Source organism: Meriones unguiculatus, chromosome 17 (genome assembly GCF_030254825.1).
Source record: "Meriones unguiculatus strain TT.TT164.6M chromosome 17, Bangor_MerUng_6.1, whole genome shotgun sequence".
In the NCBI taxonomy this organism is placed as follows: Eukaryota; Metazoa; Chordata; class Mammalia; order Rodentia; family Muridae; genus Meriones; species Meriones unguiculatus.
The window spans coordinates 31,376,029-31,402,742 of NC_083364.1; the positions used below are offsets into that span (position 1 = coordinate 31,376,029).

At 38.3% G+C, this 26,714-nt stretch overlaps 1 protein-coding gene across 2 annotated transcripts in view; it reads left to right on the forward strand.

Moving 5' to 3' along the window:
- The window catches only part of Ccdc50 (coiled-coil domain containing 50), a 76,500-nt gene extending 50,305 nt beyond the window's left edge, over positions 1 to 26,195 (forward strand). Inside the window, exons 6-12 of one of the 2 annotated variants that reach the window (XM_060370160.1) lie at positions 514 to 1,041; positions 6,390 to 6,505; positions 7,199 to 7,243; positions 7,329 to 7,433; positions 9,288 to 9,364; positions 18,746 to 18,852; positions 20,134 to 26,195. In XM_060370160.1, coding sequence (XP_060226143.1) covers positions 514 to 1,041; positions 6,390 to 6,505; positions 7,199 to 7,243; positions 7,329 to 7,433; positions 9,288 to 9,364; positions 18,746 to 18,852; positions 20,134 to 20,153 — 998 coding nt within the window. In that variant the 3' untranslated portion in view covers positions 20,154 to 26,195. The remainder of the gene's footprint in view (positions 1 to 513; positions 1,042 to 6,389; positions 6,506 to 7,198; positions 7,244 to 7,328; positions 7,434 to 9,287; positions 9,365 to 18,745; positions 18,853 to 20,133) is intronic. The other variant, XM_060370161.1, reaches the window with a different exon arrangement.
- The last annotated feature ends 519 nt before the right edge of the window (positions 26,196 to 26,714 follow it).

Here is a 26,714-nt window from a genome sequence, read left to right on the forward strand (position 1 = left end):
GACACATGTGGGGAGATCTGTGAATAATTTTGAACTAGGCAGAAGTCAGGAAAATTGTGCTACATCTTCACTATTGTTTCAGTGAGAATGCCTTGAGATCTACAACTGAAACCTCATCCTCTTAAAAAACATCACTGTATTACAAAACTTAAGAGCCTTTAATTGTTAGCACCTATTCCAGAGGCAGATTACCTTTATAAAGCATCTGATGATTGTTGTCAGTCATTTTGTTATTGGCAAATATGAACATGCTAAGCTCTTCCTAATTATGGTCACATTCTTTCAGATTCAAATGATTTCCCTTATGTTTTGCTTTTTACCTTTTGGCTATGTATGCATGGACCATTCTGGTCAGTATTCATCTCTACATCTCAATTTGTGAAGTTTCAAAGCAATTTTAAGTAAAATTTTATAATTTTACTAAAATTATGTTAGTATTGGGTCCGTGTGTAGTCAATTTATACACTCATTAAGTCATCTATTTTTAATTTTATACCCTCTACCTCCACTCAGACCAGCCAAGGTCAAGGAGGGCCAGGGAATTGGGTTCTGGACACTCACGGTTTTGTAGTCTCCAAAATGATGGGAAGATGATAAAACAAAAGAAGGAAAAACCAAGGCATCTGCGAGAGAACTTGGAAGAGCTGGAAGAACACTGTGCTTCAGACAGATCCCTGCCTTCTAGCTGGGGTAGACGGAGGGAAGATGCACAGATCGCCAGTGAGCAGCATGAAAGAAAACAGACTGGTCAAGAGAGGCTCTGGAAATCTCCACTCCCAAAGATCAGCGGGGAGGTATTTCTGAGCACTGAATCTTTTGGCCACTGGGAGGCCAACACTAGCCCTCGAACTAGGAGTTGGGAAAAACAGTCCGGACACCATGGCAGACATTCACCCAAGTCTTCACAGAAAACAGGGCTTCCCTGTAAGGAAATTGTGTATGGGAGGGACCTTGGGCAAGGTGATCAGAGAGAAAGGAGACATAGGCCCAAGATTCCTCCCTTCTCAGAGGATGAAGAACTTGACTACCACCATGATGCAGGTAATGCCCTGTCGGAAGTACTGTATGTAAAGCCAGTCAGTTTAATATGCTTCTCAAGCAACCTCTGTCTCTCTTCAGTTTGAACTCTTCTTGTCCTTCAAATGAATCTTGGAGTCAGATACTATGTGAAGTATCTCATTGATCTTAGGTCTGTAGGAAGAAGGAAATATCTGTACTATTCTCCTGTAATAGTATACTGTGTTCTTGAAGGGTATGTTCTTGAAGGGTTCTCCGGGACCAAGTTGTAAGAGCACGGTCCATCCCAGATACTAGTCATTGTTTGCCTCAACCACTACTTTTATGTTTGAATATGCAACTCTAAATTCTGCAGTTGTTGTTCTAAGTGCCACAATATATAAATTCTCTTGTAAAGAAACAAGGAGGGTAAGGGGTAGGAGGAAGACTCAGTGGATGAATCCCTTACTACATGGGTATGAAAGCAGTCTCTAGAACCCATAAAAAAGTCAAGTAGCTTTAGCAGCTGTCTGTAGTGCCTGCACTCAGAAGACAAAAACAGAGGATCCCTGGAACAATCTGGATAGCTACTCTAGCCAGAAAAAGGTTAGTTCTGCACTCTGCAAGAGACCTAGCTTCAATGTATAAAATTGAAAGGGAGTAAAATACAAACAAACAAACAAACCACCAGATAACTGTACTGCAGTGGTCAAACATACATAGATTAACACAGCACACACTCATGAGCATGCATACTTTTATACTGTGTGTGTGTATGTGTAATTTAAAATAAAAGAAATTGGTTGTATGTAGGAAATAACTTTTAAGTTTGGGCACTCCTGCCACTTAGCCCTGTAGTTCAACATGGACACTGTTAGAGGCACTTTTTCTTGTCTGGGACATACTGAAGGAGAGCTTTCCTTGTGGCTATAACACAGTCATGACACCATGACATGTGTAATTTTAGCAGACATAATATCCATCATTCTGGTTTCAGTCAGTGTTTACTAAGTTTTACAGAGATGGAAACTCGTTTCAATAACAAGTTTCAAGGAAGACCTGTTGTGGTCAATGAAAGTTTGATTGTGACTGCAAAACTAGTTTCAACTAGTTTCTAGGTTGCAGATTCATTCTGCCCCTGTTGGCTTTTCATCATTAAAAATAAGGCTTGGCTAAAAGAAAAATTAAATTTTAGTTTATTGTATCTCACATTACAGACTTGTTATAAGGAAAATTAAATTTTAGTTTAGCAAGCTATAATGAATACCATAGCTCCTGCTGCTTTGAGCCTTATGCCAGGGTCTAAGCTTCAGAGAGTGATGGATATATTTAAAAATGGGTAAATAAACACTTTCATATTTGATGTACCATGTTAGGAAGATGTGAACAAATAGCTGAGAGAATAGAGAAGAGGGTGATGGAGTTCATTAGGTAGGCTTATGAGGAAGCTACACTATAGCTACATTAAACATGTTAGAGTTCCATGGGTTGGAGGAGGGTTGGTGATTCCATTGACCTCTACATAAGGATTCTGTGAACCTACTATGAATGTTTTTAAAGAGCAACTTAACCTTTAGGACATTTAGTTATGCACCAGGGTTTTTAACAATTTTGCGGACCTGAAACTAAGCACCAATTGAGACTCTCTGGCACTGCAGCTGTAAGTAACAGTTTACCCTGGTAACACAAGGGTTTAGAACACGGTGTGGCTACGGCTACTAAAATGATTGCTGTGTGAAATGAATACTTCTTACTGTTTTATAAAAGCTCAGTCTGCTTCAGACCTTTAGCATTCCCAGATCTCATTGGTGTTTGGTTTTGAACTTCTTGGCATGGTCAAGAGATTACATTAAGACATAATAATTGGACACGGGGTCAGCTCTTGATGATGAAAGCAGTTACAATTCTTAAACATGTGGTGTATGCCAGATTCTAGTTTAGTTAACAATGAATAAACTAGCATGATGATAAACTTGAGTCCAAGTGCTTTTGCAAAAACAGTGGTACAAGAAATCAGCTGAAAATGAAATTGCTAAATTAAAGTGAGAATTGGTTGACTTTCCATAGAGTAGTTAAACTAGGTCTAACTGGAACTCATTGTGCTGTACATCTGTGCTAGCTTATTGGTTACACAAACTAACGTTTCACCTTCTAGGACCTTAAATATTCTACTTACTACTGTAAATGCTGGCTCAGATACACCATGATAGGCCCTGAATGTCAAATGGCTTCTTATAAAATATGCATACATAAAAGATACCAAAAAACCCATCAGATATTTTTTTTTCAATTCATAGTTTGTGTAAATTTATCTTCAATGCTAGTCGTTTAGTTTTTCTTTGATTGCAGGCAGCAACGCCCACCTCTATTTTCAGTACTTGGGAAATAGAAAAAGGAGGAATGTTGTGATTGGAAGGCCATGCTGGTCTACATAGTGAGTTTTAGGACAGCCATGGCTACATAGCAAGACATGGTCTAGTGAGCTCCCCACTCCCATTTATCTTACTGTATCAAATTTTATTTAAAGAGAATAATATATTGGTGTTTCTTTGGGAAGTCATTGTCTTCCCTGACTTCAGGGTGTTAACCAGAAAAGACAAGAAACAGGTTAACTATAGGAACTGGAGGTTTTGCTCAGGGTAGAGCATTTGCCTAGCATTGTCATTTGTAGTACCACACAAAAAGAATGAGGGAGATGGAGAAAGAGAAAGAGAAAGGAACAGCAGAGATATAGCTCATCTATTTAAAAGCAGTTTCCAGATTCTATTTAGAGTCCCAAGATGTATAGTTATCTCTGTTTTTATAGTGACAGCTTTCCTGCACACTATATACTTACAAAATTTCTCATCACTTCATGTTTGGAGGGCACCATAGTTGGGGTGAGGCCAGTCCTGCCTGTCCAGAAATGCATTGTCTTATGCTGTGAAAATTTCTACGGAGTGAAAATAGAAAATTTCAGTGATGTGCAAGGAGCTGAGTGAATCCTTTGTTATCATCTGTGTAGTTGAGCCTGAGAGAGCTACTACCTTAAATTCTGAATTCTATTAATGAATTTGTACTTCATTTAAACAGATAGTAGCTATAATCTTATCCTTGTCAGCTTAATAAGACTATTCATTTGACTATATCTTTGTTAGAATTTAAAGTGAAATATTCCCATAATTAATATAGAAAAACCCATTAGCTGAAATGTTGCATGTTTTGAAAGGTGAGTGTTATCTACCCGTAACATTTCCCTAGGTAAAAACTCAGAGGCACAGTCTATTACCCCAGCAAGAGATTAGGTTGTTCACTGCACTTGTCTCTTTTCTGTAGATTGGCCTGTGGTACAATTACCTGTTCACTCACTTTACTGAGTGTCAAATTCCCTACTTCAGTTGTTTTCTCTAAAATCTGCCTTTCTAAATATGGTCATGCAAGTTATAATTCAGACAAGTTTATTTACTCAACTGCATACGCTCCATTCTTTTAATTTAATTTAATTTTTATTATTAGTTGAATTTAATGAACTCTCTATCCCAGCTGTATCCCGCTCCCTTATTCTCTCCCAATCCCACCCTCCCTCATCTCCTCCCTGCCCATTTCCAAGTCCACTGATTGTGGAGGACCTTCTCCCCTTTCATCTGACCCTGTTTTATCAGGTGTCTTCAGGACTGGCTGCAAAGTCCTCCTCTGTGGCCCAGCAGGACTGCTCCTCCCTTGGGGGGTGGGAAGGTCAAACAGCCTGCCATTGAGTTCCTGTCAGAAATAGTCCCTGTTCCCCTTACTATGGAAAACCAATTGGTTACTGCTACCACGGGCTTCATCTGAGCAAAGGTTCTAGGTTTTATCCTTACATGGTCCTTGGTGGAGTGTCAGTCTCAGAAAAGACCCCTGTGCCCAGATATATTTGGTCCTTGTGGAGCTCCTATCCTTTCCACGTCATACTAACTCCTCTTCTGCCGAAGATTTGGTTATGAGTCTTATTATCTGTTTTGAAACACTGCTAGGTAGAGTCTTGAGACTATCCCAAACCAGTCAGAAATCTGTTGTATACCAGGTCAGACCAGCATAAGGATTTAGTATCACTAGAGGTAATTTGTGGTGCTCTGTGCTGTCAGGTCCTGGGAAGTGTGAGATATGAAAGACAAGCTTTTTTCATCATTTTTTTATGATAAGATGCACATATGTGAGTCTACATTTTAAATTTACCACAGTGTTAGAGCGTCTACAAAAATAGATTTTGTAAGATAAATCAAAAATCTTCAAATTTAGGTTTATTTTATGTGTTAACTTTTGAATCAAATGTATTGAGGTATTTTGCTAGCTGTTATTTTAATATATGTTTATGTTGACAGTTCTTTGTTTCTTGAAGATGAGAACCCATTGGGAAGGCTTAACATAGATGCATAAGGCAAGAGCTCACCCCACATACCCAAGTTAGAATAGATGGTGTTAGGTCAAGCACTCAGTAGTGATTCTTGTAGGTGAGGCTAGCTCTGACCAGTAATGCACAGAGAGAGAGTTCATCAGAATAAATTGGGTCTCCATTTCGTGTTTACTGATAGTTATACTAGGTACCTAATTTGTGGATTCCATATTTCTGAGGGCAGTATGTTCATCCTGGTGGCTAACTGTAATCTACAAATATATGCAAAGGGAAGTACTCACAACTTTGAAATGACATTAATTTTTGCCTTATTTTGAAATTTGTAGCAGGGTATGTGCGTCTATAACATTGCAAAGCAACAAAGCTAATCGTCAGCCGGTTCTCTTCATTGCTTTTTCTCTAGAGGAACATAATTGTAATGTTACTGCATTCTCTGATATTTCCTCTATGTTATGTTTTTCCTAAAATTTTGTAGTGTCATTAAGAGATAGGTCAAAGCTTTAGGAAAGATGAATGGTTTTGTGTATCAGAGGGTAGACTGGCCATTTTTGACACATTTCACCTCACTTGTAGATGACCCTGTTGCTCTGCAGGAAGATGCACAGGCTACTGGAACTGAAGGGACGTTTTTGCTTTCTTGTCTGAGCCATATTAAAACTTGAATGTGGAACATTTTCTGTGAATTCTTTTCACTTTCAGTGGCTTTGTTTTTTCTCTTCTCTGTTCCTCTTTTGAAGACCTGCTTTTTTGTTGTTGTTGTTGTAGTTTCCCACATGACTTTCTGCTGTTGAGGAAACTATGTAAGAAATGTTTCTACAAGGTGTATTTGGGAAAATAACTTTGTTCAAATGTTTAAATTGTGTTACTATTTGATGTGATGTCATTTCACATGTGCACCACAATGCAATCCCTGAAGGAGGCAGTATTGTTAGTGTTAAATATTAAGGGAGAATGTCTTTTTCCTAATATTTTCATCTTTTCAGAAAACAGCCCTAGTTCCCTCATTGAATTGAATTTTTTCTAGGAATGAAACCAAGAGGAATAAAAGAAACTGTTTCTACTTCAGCACAAGTGAGCCACAGGGATCAGGAATGGTATGATGCTGAAATTGCCCGAAAATTGCAAGAGGAAGAACTTTTGGTGAGTACGTTTAAGGTATAAATTCAAGCAAAGTAGTAGGGCTGTATGTGCAAGCTGAATCATAATTCAGTTATGTAATTAAACATAAAGTTCCATTGTTGGCATTATGATTCCATCAGTTAAAAAACTGGTGCCTTTTATAGGGGTGGGGAAAATCAAGACAGTGGACATAGATTAGAATATATTCCCACTTACTCATGGTTTACTTTCTGTAGTTTTGGTTGTTTGTGATTAAAAGTAAACACTTTGAGTGCATTATTATTAAAAGTGGTGCCTTCCATTATTGGGGTTATTAATCTTTTCCTGTGGCTGATTTGTAAATTAAACCATTTTGAGTTTGTATGCATTGGAAAAATAATCTTCGTAGGGTTCAGCAGTTTTAGACATTCAGTTAGGTTATAGGAATGTATCTTATTGGATAAGTAGACCTTTTATATCTAGCTCTGTGGATTGATAAGCATTAGCAACAGAATTTCATATCCTGATTTCTGCAGCAATAAGTTTGGTGATTCTCTAAAATATTGTGTTGAGTGGGTTTGAAAGTCCTTCCTTTCTGTCTGGTAAAAGTATACCTACTGGCTGCCAACTTCATGTATTCAGTGAGAACTAGTTTCAATTTTCAGTTTATTTTATGTAAGATATTTTAAATGGACAGCACAGATTCCAGTTACTTGTTGTGTTTCCGATTCATAGGCTACTCAAGTGGACATGAGAGCAGCTCAGGTTGCCCAGGATGAGGTCAGTCCATGTTCAAGAGATTTCCCTAGATTGTGAGAAACAACCTCAAGTCTGTAATTAATGATATTGCTCATGCCTTACTTAGGAAATTGCTCGACTTCTGATGGCTGAAGAAAAAAAAGCTTACAAGAAAGCCAGGGAGCGGGAAAAGTCATCTTTGGACAAAAGGAAACATGACTCTGAATGCAAGGTAGTTGGGGTGTCTTTTGTTTTGCTTTGTTTTTAGATAAGCAATAAAATGAGAGATGAAAGCAACATGCTGCTTTTAAAATGCTCTGAAAATCCATTTTGAATATGTAAAATACCTGCATTGTATCATGGTTGTTTCACAATGAAAAACATCACTGATTTTATCCTGCTAATATTGCAAAGCCCATTTTGGTCATTTTCAGGCTGAAACTCAGATTCAAGGGTCTATTTTTATATACTCACATTGCAAAACAATGCAGTATTTTCACCTGCTTTCAAACCTGTCCTAGTTACCTGCATTTCCTCTGTTTTCCCAGTGTGCTTTCCCTGCGTAGTCCTTCTTCCCATACACACAGCTTTCTTTTGGTTTTTCATAGTTCATAGAGGACTGACAAGTAAATGCGTATCCCTAGCACCTATTGCTTATGTCTCATTACAAGAACATGTTAGCAGGACCTGGAACTGTTATCTTTCCCCCATTAATCAGAAGCAGTTGCATGTCATCATTCTATTATGAATTAATCTAATTGTTGTGTACACTGGTTTCAAGTTAAATTTGACTATCAATATTTGTGTGCAAGGGTCCATTTATACCAGTGTGTAAACACCAAGAAATCTTTACTTGACAGGGATTGCCAGTTGTGTTGGTGTCTGATGTGCTGAAGAGGCAGAGGCAGGAGGGTCACTAGAAAGAAAGATGACAGACAGATAACAGATACAAAGCCAAGTAGTGGAGAACAGCACACAGAAAAAGGAGAATCCATGAAGTAAGGCTTTGGGAAGCAGAGTTTGTACTAGCTTGGGACCTTGCAGCCTAGAATATGTGCTCATGGTACACCTAATCTCTGCACTGTTCTCTCCATATTCCTCTTCTTCATCTCTGGTCCTGCTTCATAGTTTCAGTAATTATTGTGCAGCAAAATATCTTGAAACTGTACTGATAATGTCGCTTAATCCTTTCTCTTTTCTTAGTTACTAAGATTCAGTCTTAAAATAAAGGGAAGTATTATTTGCATGTTAGTATGTCTCTTTAGCCCACCCATCTTTAGAAGTTCAGTACATGTCCTAAGGTATTTCATTTTAGTAAAGCATCCCCAAATGTTTCTGTTACATAAAAGAAGCAGGGAAGCTCAGATTCTTTAACAAAGAAAAAAACAATTTTACTTTTTATGAATTTTAAGTTAGCACAATTGCCACCTTGCAGGCAAGTATCTTACATTTTGCAGTTACATTCTGTAACTGCTACTTTTATAGATACTTTCTTAGAAAAATTGACTTGAAATGTGCTTCAGATGTCTGAAAACCTTTACACTAAGTCAGATACACAACGAGCATAAGAGCTCATATCCAGAGTGTCTGCTAGATCAGATCAGCAGTGCAGCTCCTTTGATACTGACTGTGGCTGCTCATGTCTGTGAGGATCACAGGGTGTGTGTGTGTGCGCCCAGGCGTGCCCATGTGCGTGCGTGTCTGTGTTCATTCACATTTGGGTGCATACATTTGTGACTTCCTGAGGATATGTGTACATGCATGTGTGCATGCATGTCTCTGTGTGTATTTGTATGTGTCTGTGTGCAGGGCTGTTTGTGTGGGAGTAGGTTTGTGTGTGTCTGTGCAGTTGTGTGTATATGTGCATGCCAGTACATACATATGCCATGTGTGCCCACTCATGTGATTACCCAGGCAGATTGCACAAGTCCATTGTATCTATCAAGTTTTGACTTGAACAGCTATATAAATACTTTCTGTTATTCGGCTAAATGTAGCCAGAGATTTCTAAAGGAAATCTTGTTGAGGTATAGATTTTTTCTAACCATCTTTCCTTTTGTTTGGTGTTTTGTTTTTCTATCCACAGTCAAAAGCACGGTCAGCACATTCAAAGTCTAAAGAGAGTGATGACACACAGCGTTCCAAGATTGACAGGCCATCACGGTAAGATGACACTTGAAAAGGGGAATGAGGAAGTTAGCTTTGGGTTTAGAAGGATAATTCAGTTGTCTGAGAAGACTGTCCTTCAAAAATCTGCAAATTGTGAAGTTGTTTTGAGTGTCGCACGGTTATTCTCAAACCTTATTCCAAATCCTACGTTGGATTGTGTAACTCCTGTAAGGAGCGTTTATAATAGGTACTGGGATAATACAATGGAGAGACTCTTTTTATGTTTATTGCTTTCAAATATTGTTTTTTTTTCTTTTTTTCTTTTTTTTTCTTTATTAATTACACTTTACTCACTTTGTACCCCCCCGTGGTTCCCTCCCTCCTCCCATCCCAATCCCTACCTTTCTCCACCCTCTGCATGCATGCCCCTCCCCAAGTCCACTGATAGGGGAGGACTTCTTTTCCTTCCTTCTGATCCTAGTCAATTAGGTCTCATCAGGAGTGGCTGCCTTGTCCTCTTCTGTGGCCTGGTAATACTGCTTCCCCCTCAGGGAGAGTAATTAAAGAGCAGGCTAATCAGTTCATGTCAGAGACAGTCCCTGTTCCTATTACAATGGAACCCACTTGGATACTGAACTGCCATGGGCTACATCTGTGCAGGGGTCTTAGGTTATCTCCATGCATAGTCCTTCGTTGAAGTATCAATCCCAGGAAAGACCCCTGTGCTCAGATTTTTTGGTTCTGTTGCTCTCCTTGTGGTGTTCCTGTCCTCTCCAGATCTTACTCTTTCCCACTTTGTGCCTAAGATTCCCTGCACTCTGCCCAAAGGTTGCCCATAAGTCTCAGCATCTACATTGATAGTCTGCAGGGCAGAGCTTTTCAGAGGTCCTCTGTGTCAGGCTCCTGACTTGTTCCCTCTTTTCTCCTTCTTCTGATGTCTAGCCTCTTTGCCTTTCTGGATAGGAATTGAGCATTTTAGCAAGAGTCCTCCCTCTTGATTAGTTTCTTTAGGTGTACAGATTTTATTAGGTTTATCCTATATTATATGTCTATATGAGTGAGTATAAGGACATTTGCTCAACCATGTTTGTAGCAGCCTTATTTTTAATAGCCAGAAGCTAGAAACAACCCAGATGCCCCTCAGTGGAGGAGTGCACAAATTGTGGTATATCTACACAATGGAATATTACTCAGCAATAAAAAACAAGGAAATGATGAAATTTGCAGGTAAATGGTGGGATCTGGAAAAGATCATCCTGAGTGAGCTATCCCAGAAGCAGAGGGATGCACACGGTATATACTCACTCATATAGAGAGACTCTTTTGTTGTTGTTATGAGTGCTTTTTGGCCTAAGGAGTTTGTTTTTCCAGGTAGAGAGACATGAGAGTAACCAATTTTTAATTAAACTCTCAGATTTTAAACTTTTGTTGGGGCTGAGAACATAGCTTCCTATGTAAAATGTTTTGTGTCTATTGTGTGTGAATGTCTGTGTGGTTGTGCAGTTAATTGCCTTGTTGAAGCTTCAGTATCACTGTGCTCAGTTGACTGTGCTCAATGTTCTTCCTAACTCACACAGTCCCAACGCTGAGAAACTGCCTTTTTTTTTTTTTTTTTAACCTTTACTAGTCAACAGTTAAGTCTGGAGAAGCAGTTCATTTTTCTTTATTAGTTTATACTGACTTTTTAAATGTTTGATTAAGATATGAGGAGAAACTTTAGATACAGAAGCATAGTGTGGAGAAAATAGGGAGAAGAACAGAGGACGTTCAATCCATGGAAACTTATAGTTAAACAGGAGCAGGAAGCTTTGGTATTTAGCAGAAGGAAGACTATAAATAATAGTCATCACCCTCCTAGATGAAAGTATATTGAAAGCTTTCACTATAAAGAATGGACAGGGGCTAGAGAGATGGCTCACAGATGATCTGACTTCAGTTCCCCATCACCTACACGGTGTCTCACTACCACCTATCATGTCCAGGGGACCTGATGCCCTTTTCTGTCCTCTATGGGCATCTAGTATGGAAGTGGAGCACATACATTGTGGCCAGCATTTTGCTACACTGTGGCTTCCTTTTTCCTCTTCCACCCTTTTCTACCCTCATTAACTCCCTAACACTAGATTGGAGATAAAAATTATAGAAGGGAAAGGGGGTAAAGTTAATCTTTAGACTACTTCCTACTGATTAGGGTCATCCAGTTCCTTGGGGCAAGTTTGATCTTCGCCATCAGGATATCTAGTTTCTTCTTCTCATTTCTTTGTGCACGACTACTTGATGAACTGCAACCAACAGCATCTAACCACCAACCAGCCAACAATAGCCACACCTCCTTTTGGACCCTTAGCATATATATACCTTCTGAAAAGTTTCCAGAATTCCAACGGTCACACACTCACAGAAACTATCTGCAGCTGGCAAAATAACACCCCTGCAAGAGCACGAGACAAATCATAGTCACCTATTGTGAAGCAACACCTGGGACTAAAACAACACCATATTTTTAAACATTTCTGTGTTTTTTTAAGAAACAAAAAAAAATATACAATAATCACTACATACACACTTGTAGGCAAATACTCATACACATAGATAAAAAGAAATACACCTTTTAAAAAAGAAATGATGGGGCTGAAACAGTGACTCAGCAGTAAAGAACATTGGCAGCTCAGAGCACTGAGGTTTGATTCCCCAGCACCCACATGGCAGCTTAACCATGTGTAACTCCAGTCTCAGGGGCCCTGTTGGCCTCCAGAGGTACTGCACATGTTTTTCACAGACGTACATGAGACAAAACACTCATGTACACAAAATTAAAATACAATAAAAAGAAATGATAAAAGAGGGAGAAGGTAGGCATGTTTAATCAGATTTGAGTCTTTGAACCTTGTAAATGTGTTGTACTTTTACGTTTTTATATGTCCCTTAAAATTAGTTTAAGTGAACAAATAGGGGCTGGAGGGATAGCTCAGTTTGTAGAAGTGTTACCTGGCATGAGAGAAGCTCTGGGTTTGATCCCAGCACTCTGTACACTGGGCATGGTGCTGCATGTGTGTTGATTCCAGCAGTAGGTGAGTGTGAGAAGATCAGAAAGCCACGTCCACTTGGCTGTACAGGCCAGGATACAAGAAGCCAGGTCGAAAGGAAAGACCAAAGAGGAAAGAAAGAAAATACACTAAATGTAATATTTCAAAAGCTCTAAATTAGTAAGCCATGGTTTTAAACTGTAACTGATATTAAAATTGCGGTCTTTGGAGATGGCCTGCCTCACAGGCATGAGCTAGAGCTCTGATCCCCAACGTAATGCAAAATTGGACATGCTTGCTTGATACTTGTAATCCTCGCACTTGGGAGGCAAGGATGGCATCCTCAGTGCAAGCTGCTTAGCTAGACCAGCTAACAGTGACAGGCCCTGGGTTCAGTGAGACACTGTCTCAATAAAGAAAGCAGAAAGCTATTGAGGAAGACATCCCACATTACCATCAAGCACACATGCACCAGTACAAGTCTGAATACATGTATGAACAACAGATAGATAGATAGATAGATAGATAGATAGATAGATAGATAGATAGATAATTTTAAAATATAAGTTTAAGCTTACATGATTTCAAAAGATAAGTACCTTTCAATACTGGGTTTGTATTGGTTTGAGGACAGTAGTAGCATAATGTGTATTAAATCTGTTGCTCTTTAGCTTTTGCTAAGCATATATAATTATGCACATTCCTATAGTACCCTAGCAAAGGAAGAGACAGCCGGTTCCTGGAAGGTAAAGACCTGGTTTTTATTTAGTCAGATGAGTTCAGATCATTTGTAGGGTGTTTTTCTTCAGCCTCAAGTCCTCTGGCTCTCTTGAATACTAGTATATTTGACAGAAGAGAAAAGAGCACTCTGGGGGGGCAGACTATCGGCAGGTCCTCTGAATCTGGTCAGATTGAAAGGGAACAGTCCAGTGTTCTTTTAAAGAGCCTGTTAGGAGTGTGGCTCAGACAGAACGGTGTGTCATCTTTATGCTCAAAGGGTCATTTGGTCTAAGTATTATCTGCGAACAGTTGTGTCTATGAGAAGAAGGATGTTATAAAACACTATTTGATAGTTTAAACCCTTCCATACTTAACAGATTTGTGCATGTGTACTTGTTGCCTAAAGTCTGTTTCCTCTTTCACATTGAATCATGATGCAAAGGTTGGGTAACTATTTGCATAGAGTTAGCATAAAGGATGGCAGAACATGAGTTTCCACAGTCATTCTGTGAAATACTTCACCTTAGCAGTGGCACCATCACAAATAAAGAAGACAATAAAACAAATAAACAAAAAAACCCAAACCCAACTCATGTAGAGCTTAGAATATTCACTGTCAAAGTTCCAATGACTTATTTTATTCCAAGTTTATTTTTATCTTGCTTATGAGCTATAAAAATCATCCAGTAGTGTGGATTAATTGTTAAGTCAGAAACTTCAAAGGGACCATGCCTGTGTGCACTTACAGCCCAGTGAGGCTGAGGCTGGGGGAGCTGTGTTCCAAGCCTCTGGGGAAGAAAACTTGTCTAGGAAATCAAAACAAAACAGTTTCAACTCCATGGTCTTATACTGTAAATGTCAGTTGCTATTTTAGTTTGTATTTTAGAAAAGTCTAAAACTTTGACAAGTTTCTTTCACTTTCTGTCATGTTCATATGAATAGCAATTTCATTTATCTTCACTTGATCATCCTAATAATTAGAGCTAAGATAAGCATCATTTTGTTTTATTTTTTTTCTTTATTAATTACACTTTATTCACTTTGTATTCCCCCCTGTGGTTCTCTCCCTCCTCCCATCCCAATCCCTACCTTTCTCCACCCTCTGCATGCATGCCTCTCCCCAAGTCCACTGATAGGGGAGGACTTCTTTTCCTTCCTTTTGATCCTAGTCAATTAGGTCTCATCAGGAGTGGCTGCATTGTCCTCTTCTGTGGCCTGGTAATGCTGCTTCCCCCCTCGGGGAGGTAATTAAAGAGCAGGCCAATCAGTTCATGTCAGAGACAGTCCCTGTTCCTATTACAATGGAACCCACTTGGAGACTGAACTGCCATGGGCTACATCTGTGCAGGGGTCTTAGGTTATCTCCATGCATAGTCCTTCGTTGAAGTATCAATCCCAGGAAAGACCCCTGTGCTCAGATTTTTTGGTTCTGTTGCTCTCCTTGTGGTGTTCCTGTCCTCTCCAGATCTTACTCTTTCCCACTTTGTGCCTAAGATTCCCTGCACTCTGCCCAAAGGTTGCCCATAAGTCTCAGCATCTACATTGATAGTCTGCAGGGCAGAGCTTTTCAGAGGTCCTCTTTATCAGGCTCCTGACTTGTTCCAGAGAAACACTTAAAGAAATGCTCAACCTCATTAGCCATCAGGGAAATGCAAATCAAAACGACCCTGAGATTTTACCTTACACCCATCAGAATGGCTAAGATCAAAAACTCAAGTGACAACACATGCTGGAGAGGTTGTGGAGAAAGGGGAACCCTCCTCCACTGCTGGTGGGAATGTAAACTTTTACAACTACTCTGAAAAGCAATCTGGTGCTTTCTCAGACAGCTAGGAATAGTGCTTCCTCAAGATCCAGCTATACCACTCCTAGGCATATATCCAAAAGAAGCTCAAGTACAAAATAAGGACATTTGCTCAACCATGTTTGTAGCAGCCTTATTTGTAATAGCCAGAAGCTGGAAACTGCCCAGATGCCCCTCAGTGGAGGAATGGATGCACAAATTGTGGTATATCTACACAATGGAATATTACTCAGCAATAAAAAACAAGGAAATCATGAAATTTGCAGGTAAATGGTGGGATCTGGAAAAGATCCTGAGTGAGCTATCCCAGAAGCAAAAAGATGCACACGGTGTATACTCACTCATGTAACATATAATATAGGATAAACCTACTAAAATCTGTACACCTAAAGAAGCTAATCAAGAGGGAGGACTCTTGCTAAAATGCTCAATTCCTATCCAGAAAGGCAAAGAGTCTGGATGTCAGAAGAAGGAGAAAAGAGGGATAAGCATCATTTCTAAGAACAAATACTTCTTCCCTGTTAAGAAGTTGATAGTCTACTATGCAATTATCCAGATCACTGTGATGTTTTTGTTAAGTGAGCATGGGTGAAAACACTCGGAATGAGGAGCTTTAAGGTGCTGCTTAGCCTGGCAGAGGTGCAGGCAACCAGGTGATTTTTGAAGTGAACTCTCAAGAACATTTAGCAATCTTACTAATTAAAAATAGTTGTAATAGTAAGAACCTGGAAAAAACCCCAGATCTTCCACAACTGAGGAATGGATACAGAAATTGTGGTACATTTACACAGTGGAATACTACTCAGCAATTATAAACACAGAAATCATGACATTTGTAGGCAAATGGTAGGATCTAGAAAAGATCATCCTCAGTGAGGTATCCCAGAAGCAGAAAGACACACATGATATATACTCACTTATAAGTGGATATTAGCCATAGAATATAGGATAAACATACTAAAATCTCTACAGGAAAAGAAGCTAATTAAGAAGGAGGACCTTGGGTAATATGAACAATTCTCACTCAGAAAGGCAAACAGGATGGAAATCAGAAGAGGGAGAAAATGGGAACAGGACAAAGGAGCCTACCAAGGAGGGCCTATGAAAGACTCTACCCAGCGGAGTATCAAAGCAGATGCTGAGGCTCATAACCAAACTTTGGGCAGAGTACAGGTAATCTTATGAAGGAAGGGAGAGATAGTAAGACCTGGAGAGGACAGGAGCTCCACAAGGAGAGCAATAGAACCGAAATATCTGGGTCCAGGGGTCTTTTCTGAGACTGATACTCCAACCATGTACTATTCATGGATATAACCTAGAACCCCTGCTCACATGTAGCCCATAGCAGCTCAGTCTCCTAGTGGGTACCCTAGAAAGGGTAACAGGGACTGTCTCTGATATGAACTCAGTGGCTTGCTCTTTGATCACTTCCCCCTGAAGGCGGAAGCAGCAATACCAGCCCACAGAGGAAGACAATGCAGACAGTCCTGATGAGACCTGATAGGCTAGAGTCAGATGGAAGGGGAGGAGGACCTACCCTGTCAGTGGACTTGGAGACTGGTATGGGAGGAGATGAGGGATGAAAGGTGGGATAGGGAGGGAATTAGGGAAAGGGCTACAGGTGGTAGGCAAAGTGAATGAACTATAAACATAAAGAAGAAAAAAATAAATATATATATAATTTGTGAGAAGAGTAGGAAGCAGGTAGTTGTAATACAAAACTACAGAATAAACTGTTGATTAGTAAGTTTTCCCATCCTTAACCATAGATATCCCTACATTTGAAACAGTGATCTCCATTGCGACATAATTGTGTAGGAAGCAGTAAGTCTAGCTGTGTTTCCATACAGTCCAAGGAAATCAGCTGTGAAGCTGTCTCTTCTGAAAGTGGCTGCATAAACAGGATCTGACCAATGGCAACATCAATGGCTATGTTAATGTGGAAGGGGGAAATTTTACTAGGTTCCACCCATAAACAAAGAACTGTAGGCAACTATTGACTGCTGGTAAAAGAAGAATTAGCCTAGGCCAAGAATGAGCCTCATTGTTGGTTGTCCAATGCAGAGTACTCACTTGAAACCATATATAAACAAAACACAAAGAACTCAGCATGTTGTAGTTTATGTGTGTGTGTATGTGTATTTGTGCATGCACAAACATGTTACATATGTATGTAATAAACATAATCAAAGAAAAATGACTATCAACTTGAGAGTAGGGAGGGCCATGCCAGGGGCTGAAGGAATGAAAGAGAAGGTAAAGGTGATACAATTCTTTTTCAATTAAAAATAAAATATATAATATTTGAAAACAACTGAACAGAGCGACATAGTGGGAGAACTGAGTGTATCTTAGAGTGAATTTCTTGTCCCTGCATGGATGTCCAATACTTTTGTCTTCAGATTTGGGTCCCTGGTAAGATTTATGAGAAGGTAAAGAGAACTCTTGGCTACAACAATAAACATATCCTTGTCTTGGACTTGCCTCTCATCTTTAGCCACCTTATGAAACTAATTTCTAAAGTCACTTGTTTTGTATCAGTTTTTCCTAACAAGTCTCTTTTTTTTCCTTCTTTGTATTTTTTCATTAAATTTATTTATTTATTTATTTATTTATTTATTTACTTATTTACTTATTTATTTACTTTGCATCGTAATTGCAGCCGCTCTTTTCCTCTTCTCCAGGTTTAGGTCCATATCCTCCCACCCTCTTCCTAGCAAGTCTTATGTTAACTCTCTGAAGTGTTAGAATGTCAGTCAACATTGAGAAAACAAGCAAAGAGTTAATATTTGTAGGCATGTAATCTGGGGTAAAAGTATTGCCATACTTGTTGTGCTTAAAGTGTTTTTATGTGTGTAGCATGAAAAAATATGAAAACATAAAATTGAAAGTGTATTTCCGAATGACATTTGAATGTGGAGCTACAAGGGTAAACAATCATTCTAGCAGGCCCCTAGTTCTCATACTGTGTTGTGTTTGGTTTGGGACTACTGCTCAGAGCACAGCTTCTGACTTCACTGCTTTCATTTGAAAATCTTAAGACACACATGTCACATGTCCAGGCACTATTCTTCCTGCTGATAAACACTTCATATTACAATGTGGAGCCAGATAAGGCTATTATATATTAAATATATAATATTGTCTTCTTCTGTGGCCTGGTAATGCTGTTTCCCTCTCAGGGGGAGGAAATTAAAGAGCAGGCCAATCAGTTCATGTCAGAGACAGTCCCTGTTCCTATTACAATGGAACCCACTTGGATACTGAACTGCCATGGGCTACATCTGTGCAGGGGTCTTAGGTTATCTCCATGCATAGTTCTTGGTTGGAATAGCAGTCTCAGGAAAGACCCCTGTGCTCAGATTTTTTGGTTCTGTTGCTCTGCTTGTGGAGTTCCTGTCCTCCCCAGATCTTACTGTTTCCCATTTCTTTCCTAAGATTCCCTGCACTCTGCTCATGTTTTATGATGGACTCTGCCACCTAGTGGATAAAGAGGCTACTTAGCCATTGTTCATGAAAGTTCTTCCATTCTTGGTGGCCTCTGCCCTCTCTGACTTCTTGTTTTCTTTTTTATTTAGCTTTATTAATTTATTCATTTCTTTTTTTTTTCTTGGTTAAATTCTGGCAAGATGAAGTAAAGTCATGACAGGCTATAACACAGTGCCTACACATATTGGCTATTGGGGAAAATGTTTGGAGAGTTATAGGCATCAAGAACAGTAAGATAAAAGAACTTATTCAAGGACATGTAGATGGTCAGGAACTAAACTGAGAATTCTGAAGCACTGTGGCACTCATTCTACAAAAAAGCTGTTGCAGTGTTTCTCAGCAAGAGCTAGAACTGCAGTAAACATTTTCGATTCTTGAAATTCTGTCTCCCTGCAGGCCACCGCCACCGACAGTGATGGACCCTGAGGATCTGGATCCCATCCACTTTACAAACCAGCATAGTGCCACACGCCATTTCTCAAAGTCAGAGTCCTCACACAAAGGTAAGGAGTATGAGCAAGCTGAGATCTTCCTTATAAGCCTTGTGTTATAACAGGAAATGAAATACTGTCTTCTCATTATGGGAGTGTGAAAAATAAGCTGTCCTTCCCATGCAGTTATAAAAACACAGGAAAGCCAAAAGTAAGTGACTTTAAACTTAATGCTAGGTTTTCTACATATTTGCACTTTTCTCCAAAGAGAAGCTATTGCTCTTTCATCACATTTTAGGAGGGAATTGCAGCCCCTGCTTAGATTGGACTGCTTTATCTGTACAGTTTAAACTGCTGAAATCTGGAGGCTCAAGTTTTTCAGGACCAACACTTTCCTCGGTTTCAGATTTTTTGGGGAGCATTTCAGATGTAGACTTTGCAGAATATGGGTACCTCGGCTGCGATTCTGTCATTCATAGTGATTAGGAGTGAGAATTAGTTTCTAATTCTCTATGCATATGTTTCAAAGAAAAGTTTCCAATCCTAGAGAAGTTTTGCTTCAAGCATGTCGCACGGTGTACAGCCATCCCAGAAGCTAGGAATTAGATTTACAGTGTGTACACGTACATACCCCATAGCACCTCACAGATGAGAGGTGCGGGGAGTAAATGAAGCATGACTGCAGAACAAGTTGCAAACGTTGCATCTTAATATTGGGTTGAACATCTTGGAAGATTTCTTAGGTAATATTTTTAGCATTCCTTTTCTTTTACTGATTTTTAACATCTCTGATGTAGCTAGAAGTTGCTTATGGGTTTGCTTCTTCTCAAGCTGAGTGTGTATCATTTGAGGACAAGGTTGTCAGTCTTCAACGTACATTTTCTGCAACATACTAAAATGACAAGTTGATTTTGTACATGAGTATTTTATAAGCAAGAGGTTTTTAAAGATACAAGGAGGAACCACTTGGAGTGCATAGAAATGAAGATAAATCTTGAGCAGGAGACAGTGAATTTAAAAATTTTCATCTTTTTTTAATTCATTAAAATTTTAGTATAAAGAACTTGCAAATGAAAAACCATTACACAGCAAAATTAACCAGATCCAAGGTATATACATCTGAGTGAAATAGTATAGAGTTAGAAAGCCATTCAAAAGATGTACAGCTCCATATTGGAGTTTACGTTTTGACTGTCAAGTATTTATTTCTCATTTTTGCACCATCGAAAGAAAGGAAGAAAAATCTGTGACAAAAATTAAAACTGCAAAGACAGTTAGCTTTATATTCTCTTTTCTGACTCAAGTTCCCATTACCTGTATTTTAATTGTTTTTCTTTTTTCTCCTTTCCCCAGGTTTCCATAATAAGCAGTAAAACAAAAACAAACGAGAAGAGGAATCTGCCTTGAAAATGGACTTGTTGTAGCACATATTACTGAATGATACAAAATGCATTCCGCGTTGGCTGTTCTCCTTCTGTGTGCCATTCCTGGGAGTTACTTTCAAGTGTTTTCTTAACTATAAAAAACTTCACTTCATTTCAAATGTTTTGGTTATTTTGGTCACTTGGGCAGTGTAAGAAAATTTAGCTTCTGAATATTGGCCACCTCTTCTCTGAATATATTTCCTGGGATATAATAAGAACTCCGTGAAACAGTACTTGCTAATTATAGGATATTGGCAACTAGGGACTAGACTTTATTTAGCAATTAGAAGTCTACAGAGATTCATTATCAAATATAGCATAACATTTGGATGCAATGAAGTATAGGAAAGTATATGAAATAGCCACTTTGCTGTTTATTACTATGATATTTTGAAGGATACTGCCTTTCATTTTATCCTCTTCAGAAAAAGTAAAATCACAACAATAAAATGTAGGGAGAAATACAAAGAACAGTGGAAGTCTGTTATTCTGAATATATGTATTGGTAGAGGCTCTGGATGGCTATATAACCCTCATTCTTTAGCACTGTACTGCTGTTTCCTCAGCATTGAGTTTTTCTGAAGGCCCTAGACAATGCAGCAAGTGCTAATATTTATTTGAAAAACCTTAATTGTCTGATACCTTCACTCAGGTCCATGAAGAATTAGCTGAATATTAAAGAAAAAAATAGCCTTTCATAACCGGATTTTGTCATTTAATTATGGAACAAAAGGAAATAGAATAATTTTCCTGAGAGTTGATGCCATCAGTGTTACTTGCAGTGTAGATCAAGCCTCTTGTTCCCAGGATATAGCAGGTTTTGTTGGCAACCTCACAGTGATGTTTTGTGCACCTGTAATAATTAAACTAATTCAACAAAAAGTTGAATTTGATGAAGTGAGTCATTTGATGGTCATTGTAGTCCTTTCTGCAAGACCTTTAAACTCCTCTTCAAAACTTCAGTTTTTATCTAGGTGCTAATTTATGGAAATATGTATTTGCCCATACCACTTACTTACTATAAGTGGCAGCCAAGGTTCATCTAGTGACATTTCCCCAGCTTGACTTGCTGTTCTCTTCACTGTACTTTTCACTGTATGATTCTGATTTTTTTTTTTTTGCTGTTATTTCAATGTGCTGTTTGCTTATGAAAGAAAAGTAGGTTGCTGAGAGAGAAACAAGGTACAGACTGCCTGCCTTCCATTTGCCTTGTCTTTCCCAACTCTCTTAACCATGTGGTGGTGGGTGGGGGATTCTGGAAACTGTTCCCAACAGATGTTGATCTCTGATTTTGAGAATAATCTTTTGTTTCATAATGTTAACGTATTACATATGACAGAAATGTAAGTGATACGTGTCTAAGAGTGAAGCTGTGGGCAAACAGTAATCTGGAAAGACACAAATGAAGCAGCACGGTCGGTTGGGGAAGTGGAGGAGAGGGGAATTACAGGCCTGGTGTCTGCTATGAGATACATAAGGGATGGCCTCCTTCAGAGAAGGAGACAAGGTGAAGAGCCTAGCCTTAACTCTACAGAATGGTTTCAGTGTGGGAGCTTAGTCTCATTGACTTACTGTATTGCTGTATTTTTCTTTATCTGCCCTGTGATTTTGCTTCATGTTTTTTAAACGTATTTTGAAATGGTAACTTTAAAAAAAAAAAATATATATATATATATATATATATAGGTGCATTTTATTTGATAATTAGGAAAGCAGGCAGCATCTTTTGCCATATTTTTGTTTTATAAACATTTATTTTTCTATCTCATGAAATGATCGATTTTACTTTAAAAACTGCATTTCTTTTGCTTTTCACGGACTTCATTTAATCATATTTATTATTGTAAAATAGACATGTTTTAGTTTTAAAACTACCAAGCGACTTAACCAGAATGCTGGAGTCTTAACTGTTGTGGGAGATGGCCAAAGGTGGTGCTGTCCACTGGATAGCCAACTCAACAACAGGATTGGAAAATGGTTTACTTTTTATGTTTTTTTAAAGTAGAATTTTAAAATATTTTGTTTGTTTTATTTTATTTTTTATAAAGTGAAAGTTTTTAAGAGTATCAGTAATTATTTACTTATGAATAAGAAGATAGAAAATGTTCATAATTATACTCTCTTAATGTGCTCAAATTTTTACTATCTCTTAAATAGTATATCTTTGAGATGATAGAAGCACCTAACAGCTCTTAATGAACTGCCACTCTTCACTGTGTTTTCTGCTTTTTAATTATTCATTTTTTATAAAATGAAAGCATTGTTTTGTTCCTTCTGTAATAATTAACATACAGTTTAGTTATTACATACATAATAATGTATTATGTTTTGCCGTCAATATACAGCTGGATTCTTGTAGCCCTGAGAACTCTTTGGATGTAAATGTGCTTTCTCTGCACACCATCACCTGTTACCAGCAGTATTACTGAATGAGACTACCTGTTGTTTTCTCCCTTCCTGTCCTAAAATTTTTTAACTATTGCTTAGAAAAGAGGCTAGATATACATCAGATTAAATATGCTAACTTGAAAGAAAGTTAATTAACAGTATTCAAGCTACCATTAGTCATAATTGATTTGTTGGGAGAATGGAAAAATTGCTTCTTTGTTCTCAAAGAATATTGAAAAGTTTTGGAAGTGACTTTGCATGCCATTGAAATACTATGGGTCAAGTTATTTTATGAAAAATTGCAATGTAGTAATGAGCTCAAAACCAAAACAACAACAATCAAACTGTAGATTTCTGGTCTTTACGAAACATCTAAATTAAGAAGAGAGATATGCATAGATATGCACACAGGGAAAGTCTTTCATCTTGGCCTTGGTCACATGGACCTATGTAACCATTCTCAAATATGTAGCTTGTGTTTCATTTAACTCTTTAATACTGTCATAGTTCTCTAAATCTGTTTGTGCCAAATTGGGGGGAAAAAACCACAAAAACTACTGTAATATGGTGCATTCTGTTTACCACATAAGTGGTTAACATTTTACAGCCTTGATCTTTAATGAGTAATGCCTTTGTATAAAACTCTCTTTGGGAGCTATGAAGATGTTATTCTTTGGTACTTTTAAAAGATAATGTCTGATTGGCCGAGATCATCAGCTTAATGAAGGGATGAAGCCCATGTACAAATAACTCAAAGGACTGGGATAGAATAGAGCTTACAGTAAATGGCTTCTTCCACTTGGGAAGGGAAGTGTTTGTGGAAGGAGCACTGACACTGAAAGGAAACATTGTTCACCGTGATTTCACTGTGGATGATGTGCCATGTTCTTGTGGCAGGCTTTTTAAAAACAATCCCTAAAAACTTCAAAATCTGATCTTTCAGAAAAAAAAAAGTTTTTCCAAGTATGCACGGTGTCTGTGATATGCTGCTTATAGCAGAGAAGTGACTCTGGGGTCATCATTCTCTCTTCCTGTCTCACAGGCAGAAGTGATGCTAGAGAGTCACCCCATCTCTCTCCCTGTTGGTGCCTGTGTGCTTTTGAGCCATATCTGTGTATCTGACTGGTGACAGGATGCATATTTATTCCTTCCCTGTGATAGTGCAATACAGGCAGAGAGTGGCCTACTATGGAGTGTCCTGTTAATGCTACATTGAGCAGTATTATCCAAATACATACTGGGAGCTTTTTTATTTAGTTGGTTTTAATCATGATGACATATAAGGTAGTTAAAGGGAAGAATCAACAGCTGCTGTTGCTTGTGCTATGTAAGTCATCAGAAATGTTCAAATTTAGTTGTAAAGTCTCCAAGAAGGCAAGAATAAGCAAGGATAACCTTAGTAATAGTCACTTCTCTGACAAGCCCTGCACTTTATGTCAGCAGTGTTTATGAAGATGAGTTTGCCTTAAATTGAGTGCAGCAAAGGCCATTATGAACTCTTGTCAACTCTTCATTGGCATAAAATTCATAGAAGAACCTCAGACATCATCATCTGGAGCTTTGAACTTCTCCCACTGTGCTCCAGTGATTTGTACTTTTAACAGTTGTGTTTTCTCTGTTTCATGGATAGGAGGAGAATTCCCTGGCTGGAATATTCACACACAGTGATAGCTTTCAGAAGTCGAGAGCTTCCTGTTCTGTTCTCTTTTTATTTAATGGTGGCTGCAGAAGACATTCTAAGGCTTCTAGGATTCAGTGACAGTACTCAAATGATTTCTAAGAATTTTAACAATTACCTTTGTGTATAGAAATGATTATTTACTATTAACAAATATAGGAGAAAACCAAAAGAAAAGAAGTGGAGATATTTACTTGAAATGGTGATGGGAAGAGTGCTGTAGTTTATTATTTTTAAAAGAGCATTAAGCAGGAAACATTTGGGCATGGTAGAGAAGAGAGAAGAACAGCTTTTCCAGGCTGTGTTTAGATGAACACAGTCATGCAGGTAATCACGCTGGTTCATATAAGTGTTTGCCACTGTAAGCCGCTTTTTTCCCCATATGAGTCCAAGCACTGCTACTAACGTGTTCATCGTAGACTTAATGTGCTTTTGTGTGTTTAAGTAAAATGTAAAGTGTTTTTCTCTTTTTAACTTGCTTTTCATGGTATGCTGATGTCAGCATTTTAGATCAGGGCAGAATTATGTAACTATTGTTCTGCTCTTTTTTTTTTTTAAATACGAAAAAGAGAAAAAAAATCAAGTGTTTTGAGTTAACAAATCAGCAAGCTCTGCTTATTACTGGTGAGGTTCAAATAGGAAGAAGAGAAAAAAAATTAAAAGGGTTGAGTTAACAAATCAGCAAAGATTGCAAACAGTGGAGTAGGCATTGAGAGGATATAGTCATGAGTTACATATTTTGAATATATTCTGCTACACTGAATTCAGATTGTAATTGCTGAAATTGACTCAGCTAAACATTTGTTAAGAGATTTGGGTATTGGAAATTTTATTCTTATGAATGACTTTTCTCTAAATTCCCACAGGTGATAGCCCTTGCTGTAATCTGAAAGTCAGGTGTCCTTTTTCAAAGATAGCTGTATTTTTCATGTGTCTTTTAATGAACATCTAGATGTTTATTTCATGAAATATTAGAAAGTAAAATCAGGAAATGGCATGTAAAAGTGACATTCCAAAATGACAAGTCTCTAATCCTGGTTGTTTGCTGAGAACAATCTATCCCTGTGAAACATTTGAAAAGTGCTGGATTTGAAAATATAAGAGTTTGTTACATAAATCAAGTTTCTCAGGAGATTTGAGGTGATACTGTCATTTGTCTTATAATTTGGAAAGATAATTTCTTTAGTTAAGCTATTCAGGAGTCACACACTTCATTTGATAAGAACCCTTTAGGTGCAGTGATATAGTTATGCTTATAAAAATAGATGAGATGGAATCCCAAGTGCTGGTCAATTTGTCAAGCACCCCCCCCCCCACACACACACATACACACATGCACCCATGCACCCCAGGAAGGGATCTGTGAAATACATATTTCATGGAGCTGAACAGAACCTCAATAGAATATTGTCTCTTGTCCGAGGAGAGACCACCTCAAACCACATGCCTATCTAGAGATTGAGTAAAACTGTGAGGGTCCACTGTGTGAATGCCTTAAGGTGACTGGTGATGGTGCTGGTGGGCAGGGATGCACCCATCCCGGTTAGCTGCCGGAAACAGTGTTTCGGGTCATCTCCTACAGCCCAGGTTGCTCCTGTCCATGGTCTTGTTGAGGAAGATGAGAAATATGGTGCTGGTTACTTTCATGTGTCTTGGGAGGCTGACAGGTTAACATCATTAAGACACTGTCCAGTGCTCAAGCCTTCCCTCAACACCTCTCATACACCTACATCAGTTCATCTATGCAAGCTTGTGTTTTCGTGGTTTGTATTTCACACCTGACCATCAGGTTTAACATTGGTGTTATAAATAATTTTTAAACCAAAGTATTGTATGAGTAAGTCTGTGTACTCTGTTTTTGTGGATAGTTTGAGGTAAATACCTATCTTGTCTTCTCTTAATAAAGTCATCTGTTTATTAAGTCAGTGATTGCCTCCTGTTTCTGTTGCTATACTCAGTATGAAGTCTGAGAAAGTTACAGTACATACATACATACATACATACACACAATTATATATAAAAGAGTAACATATACATACATACATATACACAATTATATATGTATGTATGTATGTATATCTTACTCTTTTATAAAACACTCCCGTAGGTCTTTTTTAAATACTAGTAAAATTTTACCACCTTCATGTTCTTTGGTTGAACTTAGTAACTGTACAGGGAAATTTTTAGTAAATACTCTAAAATGTAAATCATAAAAAAAACCCTCATTTTGTGTGTGATGTTTGTTGATAGAACTGATACATTTTGTGAGGGGGTGGGACAAAAATGTAGACTGTAGTTCACACACTAGCCGTCATGACAAAACCAGTATTAGTACAACTCATGGTCTGTTAGACAGAGAAAGTGCAAATGGGCTCATCAACATCTACTGATTTTATCTTTATAAGGATTGTTCTTTGGTCTTATGTTCTAATAACTGATGTATA